Source organism: Psammomys obesus, unplaced genomic scaffold, assembly GCF_907164565.1.
Source record: "Psammomys obesus unplaced genomic scaffold, mPsaObe1.curated_primary_1811, whole genome shotgun sequence".
Taxonomy (NCBI): domain Eukaryota; kingdom Metazoa; phylum Chordata; class Mammalia; order Rodentia; family Muridae; genus Psammomys; species Psammomys obesus.
Window position 1 is genome coordinate 5,507,069 of NW_026596073.1, and position 15,156 is coordinate 5,522,224.

The 15,156-nt window shown below is 34.9% G+C and overlaps 1 protein-coding gene across 2 annotated transcripts in view; it reads left to right on the forward strand.

The window, feature by feature from the left end:
- Positions 1-11,162, forward strand: part of Nap1l1 (nucleosome assembly protein 1 like 1) — a 21,376-nt gene extending 10,214 nt beyond the window's left edge. Inside the window, exons 3-15 of one of the 2 annotated variants that reach the window (XM_055626089.1) lie at positions 836-938; positions 4,221-4,362; positions 4,581-4,661; positions 5,413-5,541; positions 6,311-6,382; positions 7,090-7,229; positions 7,581-7,726; positions 7,814-7,833; positions 8,513-8,635; positions 9,041-9,070; positions 9,576-9,623; positions 10,366-10,435; positions 11,027-11,162. In XM_055626089.1, the coding sequence (XP_055482064.1) occupies positions 836-938; positions 4,221-4,362; positions 4,581-4,661; positions 5,413-5,541; positions 6,311-6,382; positions 7,090-7,229; positions 7,581-7,726; positions 7,814-7,833; positions 8,513-8,635; positions 9,041-9,070; positions 9,576-9,623; positions 10,366-10,401 (1,070 nt within the window). In that variant the 3' untranslated portion in view covers positions 10,402-10,435; positions 11,027-11,162. Of the gene's footprint in view, positions 1-835; positions 939-4,220; positions 4,363-4,580; positions 4,662-5,412; positions 5,542-6,310; positions 6,383-7,089; positions 7,230-7,580; positions 7,727-7,813; positions 7,834-8,512; positions 8,636-9,040; positions 9,071-9,298; positions 9,522-9,575; positions 9,624-10,365; positions 10,436-11,026 lie in introns of those variants that run through there. The other variant, XM_055626090.1, reaches the window with a different exon arrangement.
- Positions 11,163-15,156: the final 3,994 nt, after the last annotated feature.

A 15,156-nucleotide genomic window follows, 5' to 3' on the forward strand; every position in this document is an offset into this window, starting at 1 on the left:
TGCTGATGAGATCGACGTGGTCCAAGAGTACTAGGGTAGCCAGGTGATTCACTTTTTCATTTCTAGACAGATTAAATATGAAAATAGAGTTTCTGCTGCCTTTCAGAAGTTTTTTTTATTTGCCATAATTGATGCTGCTAAATGCCTGTTACAGCTGTGTATCATTTAATTAGTATTAAAAGCTTAATTGGTCTCCAAGACTAACTGGAAATTATTTTTTATAAATTCAGTGTATATTTAAATTAAGTATAATCATAAAAAGTCACTAGTCACATTCTTTTTGGCCTTGGCTTCAATCTTTGACTATTTTTGCTCAGTTAATATGTGGGAAACTGACAGGTAATTTAATTTTGTTATAATCTCCAAAAAAAACACTATTAAATGTACATAAAATAAACAAATTTATTAAGCATTAAATATAAAATATCCAGACAGTCCCTGCCTAAAATTTTCTCCTGCCTAAAATTGTCAGTGTACCAGTTTTCTGCTAAGTGTTGACTCCCTTCAGAGTTGTAGGGAAGCATCTGAACCTATAGTGAAAGGGCCACAGTGAAAGGTGGGTGAGATACAAGATAATAGACACAGAAAGGAATGTATTGTGTCCCTTGCTTATGAGAGTGGTCTAGAGAAATCCTGTACATTAAAGATCTTAGAAACCCTGACTTTGCTAAGTGCTGGATTTTCTTGAAAAGCTTACCTTACACATTTCTACTCATCATACCAGCATTTTACAGGCCTATTAGGAAGATTTCATGATAGGACTGTCCAGTGGAAACAAAGCAGAAATATTTTTATAAATCCCTTTTTCAATGCCCCTCCCCTTTCTTTTTAAAAGCGCGTCAGCTAACTGTTCAGATGATGCAAAATCCTCAGATTCTTGCAGCCCTTCAGGAAAGACTTGATGGTCTGGTAGACACACCAACAGGATACATTGAAAGGTACAAGTTCTTTTTTTTTTTTTTTTTTTTTTTACCTTACTTATCTTTCTATAAAAAGCCATGTAAGTTTATCTGTGTGATCCTGGAAAGCTAATGTCTGTTAGTATCTATTATAAGATTTAGGGAGTTAAGACACAGAGATCTGATTAGATTGTGTCTTGACTTGGTTCAAGTCTGCAGGAAGTGTACAGATCTTAGCCATTTCTGTGAATTGTTTAGAAGTTTGTTAGAAATGTACAGAATTAGAAATACAGATCACTTCATGTGTTACATATCCATTTAAGGCCTAATAACTCCTCAGCTGTCTTGATTTTAAGGTCCATGTCTATCTTCTCTGCTTACTGGAAATGTTTCCTGGTTCTGTCTCTACTGTTCTATTACCTCCTTTTCCTTTGGTCCTATCTCCACAGATTGTACTGGACGGATGCCCATCATTTTGTATCTCCTCTTAAGGAACTATAACAGTTACTTTGGGCTGTTGCTTTCTTTGTGATAGAATTGCTTCTTTGAGGCAAACAATCTTGATCTGTATCTGTTTTGTAGCAAGATTTCTCGATTATGCTAGGTTATAGTGTTATAGTGTGCATGTCTCCATGTCTCTGCCAAAAGTTAGCATCCAGCTTTTGTAGATTTTCTTCTTTTCAACCACAGTCTAGTCTTGTTTTACTTGTATTTTCTGATTTCTAACAAACTACTAACAGCTGGTTTTCAGAAAATTTCTGAGCCTTGTAGGCCATTTGTACCTCTGTTCATTTTCTTACTGAAGTTACTGTCATTTCATACTTTGTAGAAACCCTTATATTACCTACTCATTTTCATCTTAGCTTTGCAAAATATTTTATCCATGGAGTCCTTCAGTAATAGTATTAACAGAACGGGGGTGTGTTTTTCATTTTGTTGTAGATTCAAATTGTTTAGGAAATCTTTCTTAGCTCCAACATTCTTGTTGGCTAGTTTTAACTTTCACATCTAGGTCTTTAATTCCTTCAAAGTCCAGCTTTGTGCTTGGCACAGGTAAAACATCCATTCATTTCTTCCTGTGTTTTACGAAGTTCTTAGCTGTGAACCAGTTTCCTTTATACATTTGGTAGTATACTGTGGCTTCATAGTATGCCTCAATATCTGAGAGGGTTGCTTCCATACTCCTCATCTAAGCAGAGTTTTCATTTCATGTTGGTCAAGATGTGATTCTTTGTCCTCATATCATTTGACCTTACAGTATATCTGACAGGCAAGATGCTTCTTCACATACTGGCCTATGTATAAATACAATCAAGAGGTTAACTAACCTACCTAGACTTTCATGCCACATGCTTGACAGGGTTCTCAAAATTCAGAAGGTTTGATTTCTGTTACATTTGAAGTTTGTGGATTCACAGCATGTCTTAATGTCATCTTGTCTCTATACGTGTATAGCACATGCTGTCTTTTAGTTTTTTGGTTTTCTTCATAGAATATTGGTTACATTCATTTCTGTTTATTTTTTGCATGTGATTCCTACTGTGAATAGCCTTCTTTTATGTTCCTCTTATATAGAGAAATGTTTTTTTTTTAAATTAATGCATGTATCCTAACATTGCTAAAATCATTGGAGTAATTTATAGTCCTTGCTGGCTTGGACCAAGCTTAGAATTCACAGAGACCTTGCCTGCCTTTGCCTCCAATACTGGCAGTACTGGCAATAAAAGTATGCTATCATACCTGGCTACCATTTTATTTAAAAATCTAATTTGGTTTGTCCAAGTTTTCTTTGGGTCAGTTTTGGTTTGATGTATATTTTAAACATGTATGTAGGTTAGATTTAAAATAGCTATTTGTTTTGATCTTACTAATGTTTCCTAGAACTTTCTTTTTTTGTGTGTGTGTGTCCCGAGACACGGTTTCTCTGTGTGGGTAGCCCTGGCTGTCTTGGAACTCAGTCTGTAGACCAGTCTATCCTTGAACCCAGAGATTTGCCTGCCTCTCTTCCTGAATGCTGGGATTAAGGCGTGCTCTACAACCTGCCCCTTAATTTTACCTTGGATTTCTTTTGCATATTTCTGTGGCTGCTGTCTCACTTTTATCTCTGACTATGTCTTGTACTTAGCTTGCTCGCCTCTCAGTTTAATCTGTCCTTGGTGGCGTAAGCATTGTTTGTTTTTTTGTTTATTTAATGTGCATATGTATGGTTACCTAGGGAGGCTACAGAAGGACAAGAGATCCTCTGGAGCTAGAGTTGTGGTGTGAGCATCCAATATGTGTGCTGGGAAATGCAAGGGCAATAAATAATCACTGAGCCATCTTTTTATCCTTACTCTTGCTTTTTTAAAAATCAATTATTTTTATTAATTACAGTTAATTCACTTTGTATCCCCTCTGTAGCTTCCTTCTTCCTCCCCTCTTGCTTTTGTAACTGTTTTGCAAATACTTTTTTGGATGAGGGGATAGCTTAGCAGATAAGGCATTTGGTGCTCATGATGCAAACCCGACTCCCTGGAACTCATAGAAGAGTAAAGAACTTGCACAGCTCCTCCAACTGTGCAATAATAATAAAAATTAAATGCAGAGTGAAGAAGACATCATGATGTTATAGCTCAAGTGTGATTGTATTGTTTAAGCTGTCTTTCTTTGTAGTAATTCTGTGTTGTATTTCTGTTTCCTTGGTCTGAAAGTTTCTAGGAAGGATAAGTTTAAAAGATGGAATGTTAATGGCTTGTGTGTATATCTACTCATGTCTCTATTTTGTAGTTTCTTTGACTACACATATTTTATTCTACATTAGATACATTCTAGCTTTTAGTTTGAATGTGTATGTCTTTCTATTTGGTATCATAAGTTAAAGTTAAGTAAATTAAGTTCAGCTTTTTGTTTTGAGACATCAATCCAGTTTTGACTAATCTGGCCTCAGGCTCACTATGTAGCTTTCTGATGCTCCTGTCTCCCTTCTACTGCAAATTTTGGGGAAATCCAACTTAAGTTGTTAGGGTTGTACAGAAATAATTGTAAGAAAAGAAAACAGATCTAGCTGAAAGTGTTAATTCCCTAATATTAACTACTTTAATGGTTAGATAAGAATTATTTTACAAAAATTTGGAAAGAAAATTTAATCTGGATTCAGGGTATGTCTACTTTCTTCTTGATTTACCTGCTTTTATAATTAAAGGGCCTGTTTACCTATTTTGAAGTTTAGTTATTTTAAATTTCTTGCTTCAACTCAGAAGCTTACCCACTTGAGTTTTAATTTGTATGAAGTATGACTTGTGTTTTTCTATGATTTTATGGAATTGTTTCTTAAACTTTCAGCTTGCCTAAGGTAGTCAAAAGACGGGTGAATGCTCTCAAAAATCTTCAAGTTAAATGTGCACAGATAGAAGCCAAATTCTATGAGGAAGTTCATGATCTTGAGAGGAAGTACGCTGTTCTCTATCAGCCTTTATTTGATAAGGTAATTATATCCTACTTTTTAAACTAAAGCAGGAAAGCAAACTTGCAGATACTTAAATATCTCCATGGAATTGGTATTTGTGAAACCATCAATAGCAAGTATTAAAAGTTGCAGTATTTACTTACTAAGTCTTGAATCCTTAATCAGAACCAGTAGTGTTAAGTGTTGAGTGCTAATGTTTTCACACAAGCTCTTTTTTTTTTTTTAAATTACTTTAGCGATTTGAGATCATTAATGCAATTTATGAACCTACAGAAGAAGAATGTGAATGGAAACCAGATGAGGAGGATGAAGTTTCGGTTAGTACCAGTGGTAGTCTCCTATACTTAATTTTAGATGATGGGACCGTTAGTAGTTTTCAGAAATAGCACTCTGGTGGCATATGGTATTATATAATCAGTTTTGTAAGTGCTAGGTGTCAACAGTGTTCTTAAACTTAGGAAATGTCCTTTTTGGTGAGTGGAAAATATAGATGAGCCATTTGTAAGCCTGGTATCGTCTACCAGGGTCTACCCTATCGTCTACCATTACGATATTTAAAACTTTTCATGTAGTTTTCCTTTGAACTATTGATGACTGGTGAAGGACAGTTCAAGTGAGTAGCCTGCAGTAAATATCAACAGCTGTGACAGAAGTCTAGCGTTACATTATGTGACCATGCTTCTTTCTTTCGCATTGCTACTTTTGGGAGGATGTGCTTTGTATAGTATTTTGATCTCAGAGGCTGACCACTGGATGGGTTTCTGTTTGGTATGGTCAAAAATCTTGTTCTTGACTCTTGTTCTGCTTTTTTAAGATGTTCCTAAAGCTCTTGATCTGGATGGTGGTTCTTTCTAAGGGGGTTATGAGAGCATTGATTTTTGTGGAATTGTAGTTTTGGAATGAGTGACAAAAGTTTTTACACAGTTAAACTAGAACTTTGTTGATCGAGGGTTGAAAGTTAGTGAGTGTCGATTGTTTTTATTCCTAGGGTACTGTCTACAGAGGGTGTGTATAACTTTATCAAAAGACGTAATATATTCATTCAGTTGTTCGCTGTCGTTTTTCAAGGAGGAAATGAAAGAAAAGGCCAAAATTGAAGATGAGAAAAAGGATGAAGAAAAAGAAGACCCTAAAGGAATTCCTGAATTTTGGTTGACAGTTTTTAAGAACGTTGATTTGCTCAGTGATATGGTTCAGGTAATTGAAAAGACTACATGTTTACCTAAAAAAAAAGTCTTTGAAATTTATTGATTTCTTTCTTTGGCTTATTTATAGTTTTATGTAGAAAGAATTCAGGTTTAATTAATCAGTATTTTAAAAATTTATTAATGGATTGGTATATTTGGTTATTGACCATTGGTGCTTTCGCGTGGTTTACAATGCCTTGTTTTCTTATGCTTAGTATCAAGGAATAGTGTTTTGCTTGTATTGCCCAAAAATTTTCAGTTTGAAATTTGTTCATCCAGGGGCAATTTGCATCTTAAAACGTAAAGCTATTTAACCAATTCACAATGTCTTATTCCTTGGAAAACCAACACAGATGTTACCATCTTTGAGAAACTGCCTCTTCATTGCCAACCTGTGTGGTATTGATTGCCCTATCTTGTTATTGCTGGGAGTTAACTGTGACAGAAAGGAATGGTCTCAGTAATGTGCATATTGCATTTCTGCTTTGCCAAAGTAGAAAAGGAACCAAAAATTTGAAAATGCACAAGACACAATCAGGAAACATTTTAAAAGTAAACATAGCCCTTTTCAGAGTTGTATTTTTCACTGGTCAGTCAGTATGCTGAAAAACCACAGTATGAGGTAACTTCCGTGTAAACCATAATCTAATGAAGAAGTTTTAGGGTTCATAGTTACTTTATAAAACAGACATTGCCTTCAGTCAAAAGTTTGTTTTGTGGTAACAGGATATTGACCCTAAAATACCAAATTAGATACTAATTTTTCTTTTAATTTGAAGGAACATGATGAACCTATTCTAAAACACTTGAAAGATATTAAAGTGAAGTTCTCGGATGCTGGCCAGCCTATGGTAAATGACTTTTAAATATTTAGTTTTGTCATATGTTTTATAGATAAGTTTTAAAGATGACATTCAAGAGTTAGGTATGCAGTAAGGGATTAAAGCAGACACTAGTACTCCCTCAAGTATGTGCATATTTGGTTTTAGTGCTTGTGATTCTGTGCTTAACCCCTTTCTTGGGGAATTTAAGCTTTTTGAAATTACAGATAGCCATCCTCGATTAAAGTGGATAAAATATAATAAGGGAACTATTAAAGGTGTCTGCCTGCCAATGACTTCAGGCAGATGGTGCTTGAGGGCTTGCATGAGGAGAGAGCTCAGCTAGGAACCCCTCCTTTGCTGGCCATGGGCACACTATTAAGAAAGGCTTACAGAGTCTTAAGTTTGAGTCTTTTCAAGGTTGAATTGAGGATCAACCCTGATCCCATATCTGAAAATGGCCTTTGGAGAGATGGAAGGACATTTGGTCATTTATTTTAATTTACCTAACCTGAATGATAATTTTAAGTTGAAATCTTATCCTGTGCCTTCATTTTATTTTTGCCTTCATCAGAAGTAGAAGTTCACCTTATATCCCTGTTACCTTATATTCCAGAAGGAGGAAAAAAGCATTAGACTTTGGTGTATGCTTATCAAAAATCACAGGTCTAGCTGTTTGCTAATGCATTGAAAATTCATGGTTTAAGAACTTAACTCACTTTTGTTTTCTTTTAAAGAGTTTTATCTTAGAGTTTCACTTTGAACCCAATGAATATTTCACAAATGAAGTGTTAACAAAGACTTACAGGATGAGATCAGAACCAGATGATTCTGATCCCTTCTCTTTTGATGGACCAGAAATTATGGGTTGTACAGGGTGAGTTAATTGAACTGATGTGTTTTGTTTTGAATTGTAGGTAGATTTTTCAATATTGCATTCCCTTCTGTAGCCTGTTGGATTTATATGTTGTCAGACATTTTAGTCTTTGCCATTTTCCCCTGGTCTGACTATAATGTAGCTTTGTGGGAAGGAATACAATACACTATTCACATACTTTATATCATGTGATAATGCTACTGTAAATTACAGATTTTGAAGTTTTATTTAGTAAACTTTTGCTTTTTAAGCCAGTTATCCTCTAAAATTTTACTTTGACATTTAAACTTGTAAAAATCTAGCAATCAAGTATACTAAAATACTAAAAGAGTACGTATTTTGTTTACTAAGGTGCCAGATAGATTGGAAAAAAGGAAAGAATGTTACTTTGAAAACCATTAAAAAGAAGCAGAAACACAAGGGACGTGGGACAGTTCGTACTGTGACTAAAACAGTTTCCAATGATTCTTTCTTTAATTTTTTTGCTCCTCCTGAAGGTAAGTAGTGTCTTAGTCAGGGTTAGGTTATTGATGGGTTTTCACTGTAAACAGTTTAATTAATTTATTTATTTTTCTCTTTTGCAGTTCCTGAGAATGGAGATCTGGTGAGTTGAGTTTATTCAATTTATTTTACACAAGAAGTTAAAGAACTAGGTCCAATTAAACAATATGAGCTGGGTGCAGCTATCTTCCCCTCTCCCTCCCCTCCCCCCACCCTTAAAATCAGGCTCACTGTGGCATTGGCAGGTTTGGACTCAGTTATTTAGACCAGGCTCACTGGCCTTGAACTCAGAAAGATCCACTTGACTCTAGTGCTGGGATTAAAGGCATGTCCTACCACGAGTGCTAAGGATTCAGTATTGCTTTATATGCATTAATATTTGTTAGCATGTGTGTATGTTCCATTTGTGTGCCTGATGCCTGCATTGAGTCAGAAGATGGAAGGTATAGCTTTGTGGGTGCTGGGAACTGAATCATGGGTCTTCTGCAAGAGTAGACAGCATTACCACTGAGCGTTAACCTGCTTTCTAGCCATTTCAATATTTTCAAAGGATTGCCCTCATGTAGCAAAGTTGTTTTTCCCTTTTGTCTTCAAAGAAGTCCTATATAATGTGCATGCTGGCCTGCTAACTTATTTCTAGGTATAACAAGCATATCCAACACAGATGGCTGTTTGCTTGGTCTATGCACATGTGTGGAAGCTTATTTTCAAGTGAAAGGAGACCATAGTTGAAGTTTTCCCCCATGCCAACCTAAGCTGGCAATTACTATTTTTTTTAATAGGATGATGATGCTGAAGCTATACTGGCTGCAGACTTTGAAATTGGTCACTTCTTACGTGAGCGTATAATCCCAAGATCAGTGTTATACTTTACTGGAGAAGCTATTGAGGATGATGACGATGATGTGAGTACATTTGGATCCTGTGTTGGAATTGTTTGTTCGGTTACTATAGTCAAATTGATAAAGGGTTAGATTTATTGCTTCATAAAAGTAGAACAGAACAATTCATAATGAAGCTAATCCTTTAGGTAGCTTTTCTAAATCTTGATTCAATACCTTAGTTTTCTTTTTTCTGTTAGAAAAATTGTTCTGAGTTGGTGAAATGTAGTTACTGTTAGATTTACTATATTTTGATATCATGAAAACTAGAACTCTTAACTATTCATGGTAATATTTTTGTATAGCTGGTATAGGGTCTTCAGAGCACAGAGTTTGGTAACGTTTCGGTAGTTATTTTAATGTTCAAATTATGAGTGTTACTATACTCACTTGTTACTCATTCATACTTTTACCTGTTTCTCTTTTTAGTATGATGAAGAAGGTGAAGAAGCTGATGAGGTAATGTTTACCAAATGAGCAAATATTTCCCTGTATGACACTTTGAGGAATAAATTGAGTGATTAATGTATTCCTTTGATATAATCATTCTGTGATTTGGTTAAATTTTGGAAAATACGATTTTAGAATTCTACAGCCAAACAATGTATGTATAAGGTTTCAATAAATAAATTGCAAAACTCAGCAACATTTTTTTTTTTTATTTCAAATAATTTTGTTCTGCTGCAGGGTTATCAGCTCTTTGAAGAAGTCAAAAGCTGCAGTAAACTTTTTCAACGTTGGCTGCAGTAAATCTTTTCAATAAAAGCTGTCTGGATGTCTCAAGTTGTGTTGGGAAATTTTTCATATTAGAAGCTTTCAAATTAAATTGTATTATCAACAAACTCTGTAATCATGAAAATCTGTTGACCCATAGAGTAACTTGTATTAAAAATTCCATACATTATGAGCCAGTTTTTTTCTGTTATGTACTTACTTCATGGATGCATTTTGAACTTTAATATAGGAAGGGGAAGAAGAAGATGAGGAAAATGATCCAGACTATGACCCAAAGGTGAGCAAAAACAGTGCTGTTTCTGTTAAATTTAACTTAGGATGAAGTACGAGTAGATGAGAAATTCTTTTTAATTACTCATTTAATTGCTTGGGATTTGGCTCTAAAAAATAGCATTAAAAGTTCATTGCTTAGATTGTTTTCTGAGCAACAAACTATGTCAGCTAAAGGGAGATGTGGATGCAGGAGTGCTTTGAATTCCAGTGATGTTCTATGTTGGAATCTCCCAATCGTTATTATTATTATATTGTTTAATGCCTGAAGGCCTTAGTCTGTAACGCCTAGGAATTTGGGTTACTAAAAGCTTTTTCTCCTTCAAAGTATGTAATAATTTCCAGGATTTATTTGAAGCCTAGGATTTCCTTTCTTTAATCTATCACGTGCTGTAAAACATTAGAAGGGTGCTTGAATTAAACAAGTATGAGGGACTTTAAAAAGAAAAAAATATTTTGATAGATATGGCTTAGCATCATAAATTAGTATTTTTGAAAATAAAAAGGTAAAAGTAAAAAATTGACAATGTCTAACACTGGTTATTTTATGATTATAGATTACCTCAGATAATAAGGCTTTATTGTATACTTGAGTGACTTGCTAACATTAAATTACCACTCTTCCATATTTTTCTGTCTTCACTATAATTTTTGCAAGACTTTATACTGTGCTAATTAAAGTAAATACTGTTTGAAAAATTTATCAAAGTAGGTAGTTGATAGATTGACATATTGTTTTCCTTTAACAGAAGGATCAAAACCCCGCAGAGTGCAAGCAGCAGTGAAGCACAATGTCTGGCCTTGAGGACGGCCTACCCTGTAATAGCCTAAACTCGACTCATTTACTTACAGCCTTATGTTTTTGTATTTTCTTGGTAGAATCAGTAAGTTTTTAAAAGAAAGGAAATTGATATTTTAAAGACCAAGTTGTTCTACATAGTAATGCTAATTATAGTTCTGTCAGATATGTTGAGTGCAAAAATCCTCTGTAATGCATGTTCATTTATTGCTGCGTTTTGGTTCTTGTGGAATATTTTCATGTAGCTGTTGGAATACAATTATGAAAATAACTGTCAAACACATTGTTTGGTATAGCTGTTTCTTTCCTAAAGAACCAAAGTTGCTTTCAGCTGGTAGAAGGGTCTGCCTTCATTAGCTGTGCTTTCCGTTATGTTAGAAGATACAAGTGACTCACGCAGCATAGCATCATTTGAGGAAGGAGAATTGTGGTTAATTTCCAGGAAGATCAAACTTAAAAACAGATTATTAAGGGATTTGTTTATGTTAAACGATATAACAAAAGTCAAGGTGAAGAAAAACTACCTTCTCTTCAGAGTTTAATTGATAGTATTTAATGTACTTTGAAAATTAACCTCCATTAATTGAAATTTTTTTTTTTTTTTGTGGTAGGGCCTACCTTCTGCTTTCGTGGAAAGGATGACTTTACATCATTTGAACCTATTTTGAGTTTTTATGTTGTTTGTTTGCCTAATTTTGTTTTTATAGCCTAAAATAAAAATGTCACACAGTTTTAGTTCTCACAGGATGATGTCTCAGTTTGTCCTGATTGAGGCTCTTGCAGAGAGTTAGCTTGAGTTCAGGGGTGCCTAGTTCTCTATATTGAACAGCTTTGGAGTGCGTAGTATGTATGTGCTTTTTAAAAAAGTGACAAGTGATGTGTGATACTTTAATAGGTTAAATTCCGTTTTACTAGAACTAAATATCTTTTTAACTTGTCCATTCTAATACTCAGTGCCGAAGGATGTGTAGTGTGTGATTGGCCATGCCATTTACTGTGTGTAAAAAGAATGGGTGGCGCTGGATTCAACTACCTCACAGCTGTGTTAAGACACATTGGGGTAAATCTTACAAACTGTCTCAGTCTTAAAATGCTCAAAAAAAAAAAAAATTACATGTATTCAGAGTGTGATGCTCAGTGTTATATATTCACACCAAGCTTTGATAACTAAACTGGAGAAAGAAGTTTAAACACCGATCTGAGCATGTGGCTCCGATGCTAGTGGGAATGAAGTCAGTGTATGACTTCAAGAGACTGAAAGGTTTCAGGATTTTTGATTTAGCTTCTCCCCATCCCCCTTTGCGTATTCCAAGTGACCACATTGTTATAAATCCTAAGGTGGTAATGAGGCCATTGTAGTGGGGGGGGCATTAAGTTTTAGACCACTGAGAGCCACATTTGAAATACCTCAGGCTAATTACTGTTCATTTTGGGGGAGGAATTTTTTGTTTTTTTTTTTTGGACAGGGTATATTAATTGGATTGTACTTGGAGGAATGTCTATAGTTCCTGCTGTTAATAAAATTTGCATCAAGGTTTTCTTTTTGGAGGTGATAGTTCTTTTTGTGAGATTTTAGTATTGGAATACTAAGTCCTGGAATGCAGACACATTCTATAGCTGACTTCTTCTTGAGATTATTTTTTTTTTTAACTACTGGAAGTCCTTAACCAATTATTTTTTATTTTGAAAATGATTTGGTTGCTTTTTCTTAAATGGTTTGTGCTATTTTTGTTTTCTGTAATCATAGTTCATTTAAACACAGCTTATTTTCTTGAACATTAAAGTTTGTAACCTAAAGACAGATCCCATTTTTAGTGACCTTGCAGAGCTAGCACAGTCTTTATTTTCTCTTCCTTAGGAAGTAGCTGTTGCCAAAGTGAAGAGGTAACTGGTTCTTTGTGTATAATGGGAATACACTTTGTGGAGCTTCAAGGGGGTCATTGTTCATTATGACATTTTTCAGTTCCCAAATGGTTCTACCCATTATAGAAGTCTGAAATATGTAATCTGAAATCCTTAATAAAATTCGATCTAATTTTATAAAATATACTGGTGATATTTGAAGTTTTTACAACTCTACATAACTTTGAAGGTTGGAAAGCCTCTAATTGTGTCCTTAAGCCACTTTAACCTGTTAAAATTAGTTTTAAGATGATCTAACTAGACAAATCAAGCTTGTGACATGGAGAGAAAGAAATTACATGGTTTTTCTTATCTACTTTTTCATGGTTCTGATCTTACAGTTTTAATGATTAAAATATCCTACTCATGTGGTGTCAGGTTTTTTTCCCCCCTCCAAGAAATGATGGAAGCCCTGAATACTTCTTTATGGCTTTGAAGACCCATGATCTTTCAGGTGTGGTAGGTTTGCAGAATAGTGTCTCACAATTGGTTTAGTTCAGTTTGAATGTCTGGAAGGTTTGTCTGGCTTTTTAGGGTACTTTATGCAGCTAGCTCTTCATAGCAGAATATTAACTTTCGTACATAGAAAGATGTATTATTTGCACATGAGTTGGCAACAGAAAAATTGGATGCTGCTTCTGAGCTAATTCACAAACTCACATAAGAAAGGAGACATTAGTTTTGATACGTTTTTAGTGACAGTGGTTGGTGTGTATGATAAAAGCCTTGAGGTACCTGAATTAAATTTTTTATTACTGTAAAACATTAGAATTTAGAGGTTGTGTGAGCTAAAGGTTATTCCCATTAAAGATTACTGACAAAACAGCTGTTTATGAAAACTATCTTGCTATGCAGAAATATGACATCTAATGAAGAAATACTGTGATTTCAGTACTTGGTTTAACAATGTAGTCTATTTCTATTGGTTAGTCTAATGAGAATTTTAGCCTTTATTTTGACTTTAAATTAAACCAAATATTTTAGGTTTACAGAATATGTAATTTAGAAGAAGCATACTCTATAGGAACTTGGCAAAACAAATAGATGTGCTAATCAATTTTTTTTATTTTGCACTGCATATATCCTTAATGCTAAAAGTATTAGGTAAGTGGCCACTTAAACCACTAAGTCTATAAATCTCTGAACTAAATGTATCTGGTGGTGGAAAACAATACTGATATTAACAGATGTGTTGATTTTGTGTCTACTAGTTATACAAACCCAGACATTAAACTAACCTGGGCTAAAAACAAAACAAGTTCTTGTACTAGTTAAGATTTATTACATGATTTTAGCGATATGTAAGCATTGTTATAAAAATGATTTTTATTTAAAGATATTTGTTTCAGAAGTCTTTCTGATTGCAACATACTGTGCAGCCAGTGTTTCATTTTGACATCCTAGTTTCGAAAAGTGTTGACAGATTGTTTGATATCAGGAGAAATTGAACAGAAAGAAATTGCAGGAAGTGAGTCATTAATAGACTTTAAGTTTCAAATAAAGCTGGTGTTTAAGAAAAGGAATTGGGAACAACTGGTGCAAATGCAAGTGAAAAACCCAACAGTTTATTTAATGGCTATAGCTTGGTAGTTTCTGTCACAATAAAAACTTGTGGCTAGGGTGTTTGAAGATGAGCAGGGGATGTGTCATTTGTCTAGAGGAACCACACCAGCGTACTGTGTGATTGAATTGCTCTAGGTTCATATAAGAGGTGGAATGCAGAGATGAGTGGAGGTGAGCAGAGAAGTGGTGAGCCTGATGAAGCAACAGCCTGGAGTGAGTGCCCTGGGCAGTCCCAGCACTCGGATGTTTAATCTAGCCTAGGCTACAGCTAATAGCTTTTAAAATCTTAAAAATGAAATTTCAATTTGTTTTTGTAATTACATCATCTCAGGCTTAATTGGTAGTACCTATATGCTTTTGGTTTATGTGTGTGTGTGTGTGAATAAAGAGGCTTGCAAAGTTTTCTAGGCTCATGATAGGTCTCTTCTTCATTTTGGGGTGGTGTATGCCTTTACTCCAGCAGAGTGTGAGTTTGTGGCTAGTCTGGACTACACAGTTCCAGGACATTGGAAACTGTCTCAAATAGAAAAAAAGTGATGTGGGAATATTGTTTAAAAAGTATTCTTCATTTCTTAGAGTGGGGAATGACTCCTATTTAGAAATGTAGCCTGCGTCTGGAGGGATGCACTTGCTGCTCTTGCAGAAGACCTGGATTTACCTCACAGCGCCTATACCATTGGCTTACATAACTCCTGTTAAGGGGAGATTTAGCACCCTCTTATGGGCTTCTCTGGCACCAGGCATACATGCACCCCTTATAAACATAATCAGCCCAGGTGGTAGGTAAATTAGAAGAGTAGAATGATAGGACAAATACAGACTGCAGGCTGTTTTTTTTTCCCCCAGTAAGTGGTATATGTTGAGACACTGTTGAGGAAGTTTAGTTCCTGTGTTGGAATAATATGAATGAAATGGGGAAATGTAATTTTTTATTAAAACCATGCAACCCTGAATGATTGTACCATGAAGCTTTTAATAGCCAGGTATGACTAGGTCATTGGTAATGACTCCAGTTGTCATGTCAGCATTAATAAAGTACATCTAGAACCTGATATAATATAATCATGGAATTAAACACTGTCAACACAAGTAAACTTTAGTTGTTTTACTTTGAACATGCTTTGGAAGGTAATTCTAGAACTTACATAGTTTTTAGAGTTTTACTTAGTGGTTTCAAAGGCCAGTCTTGCACATAAATACTAATTGAAAGCTTTTGATGTTTGCTAGTATCCAGAGAAGACAGAAGGAAAATGAGTCCAATTTCACTGTCTCAGTG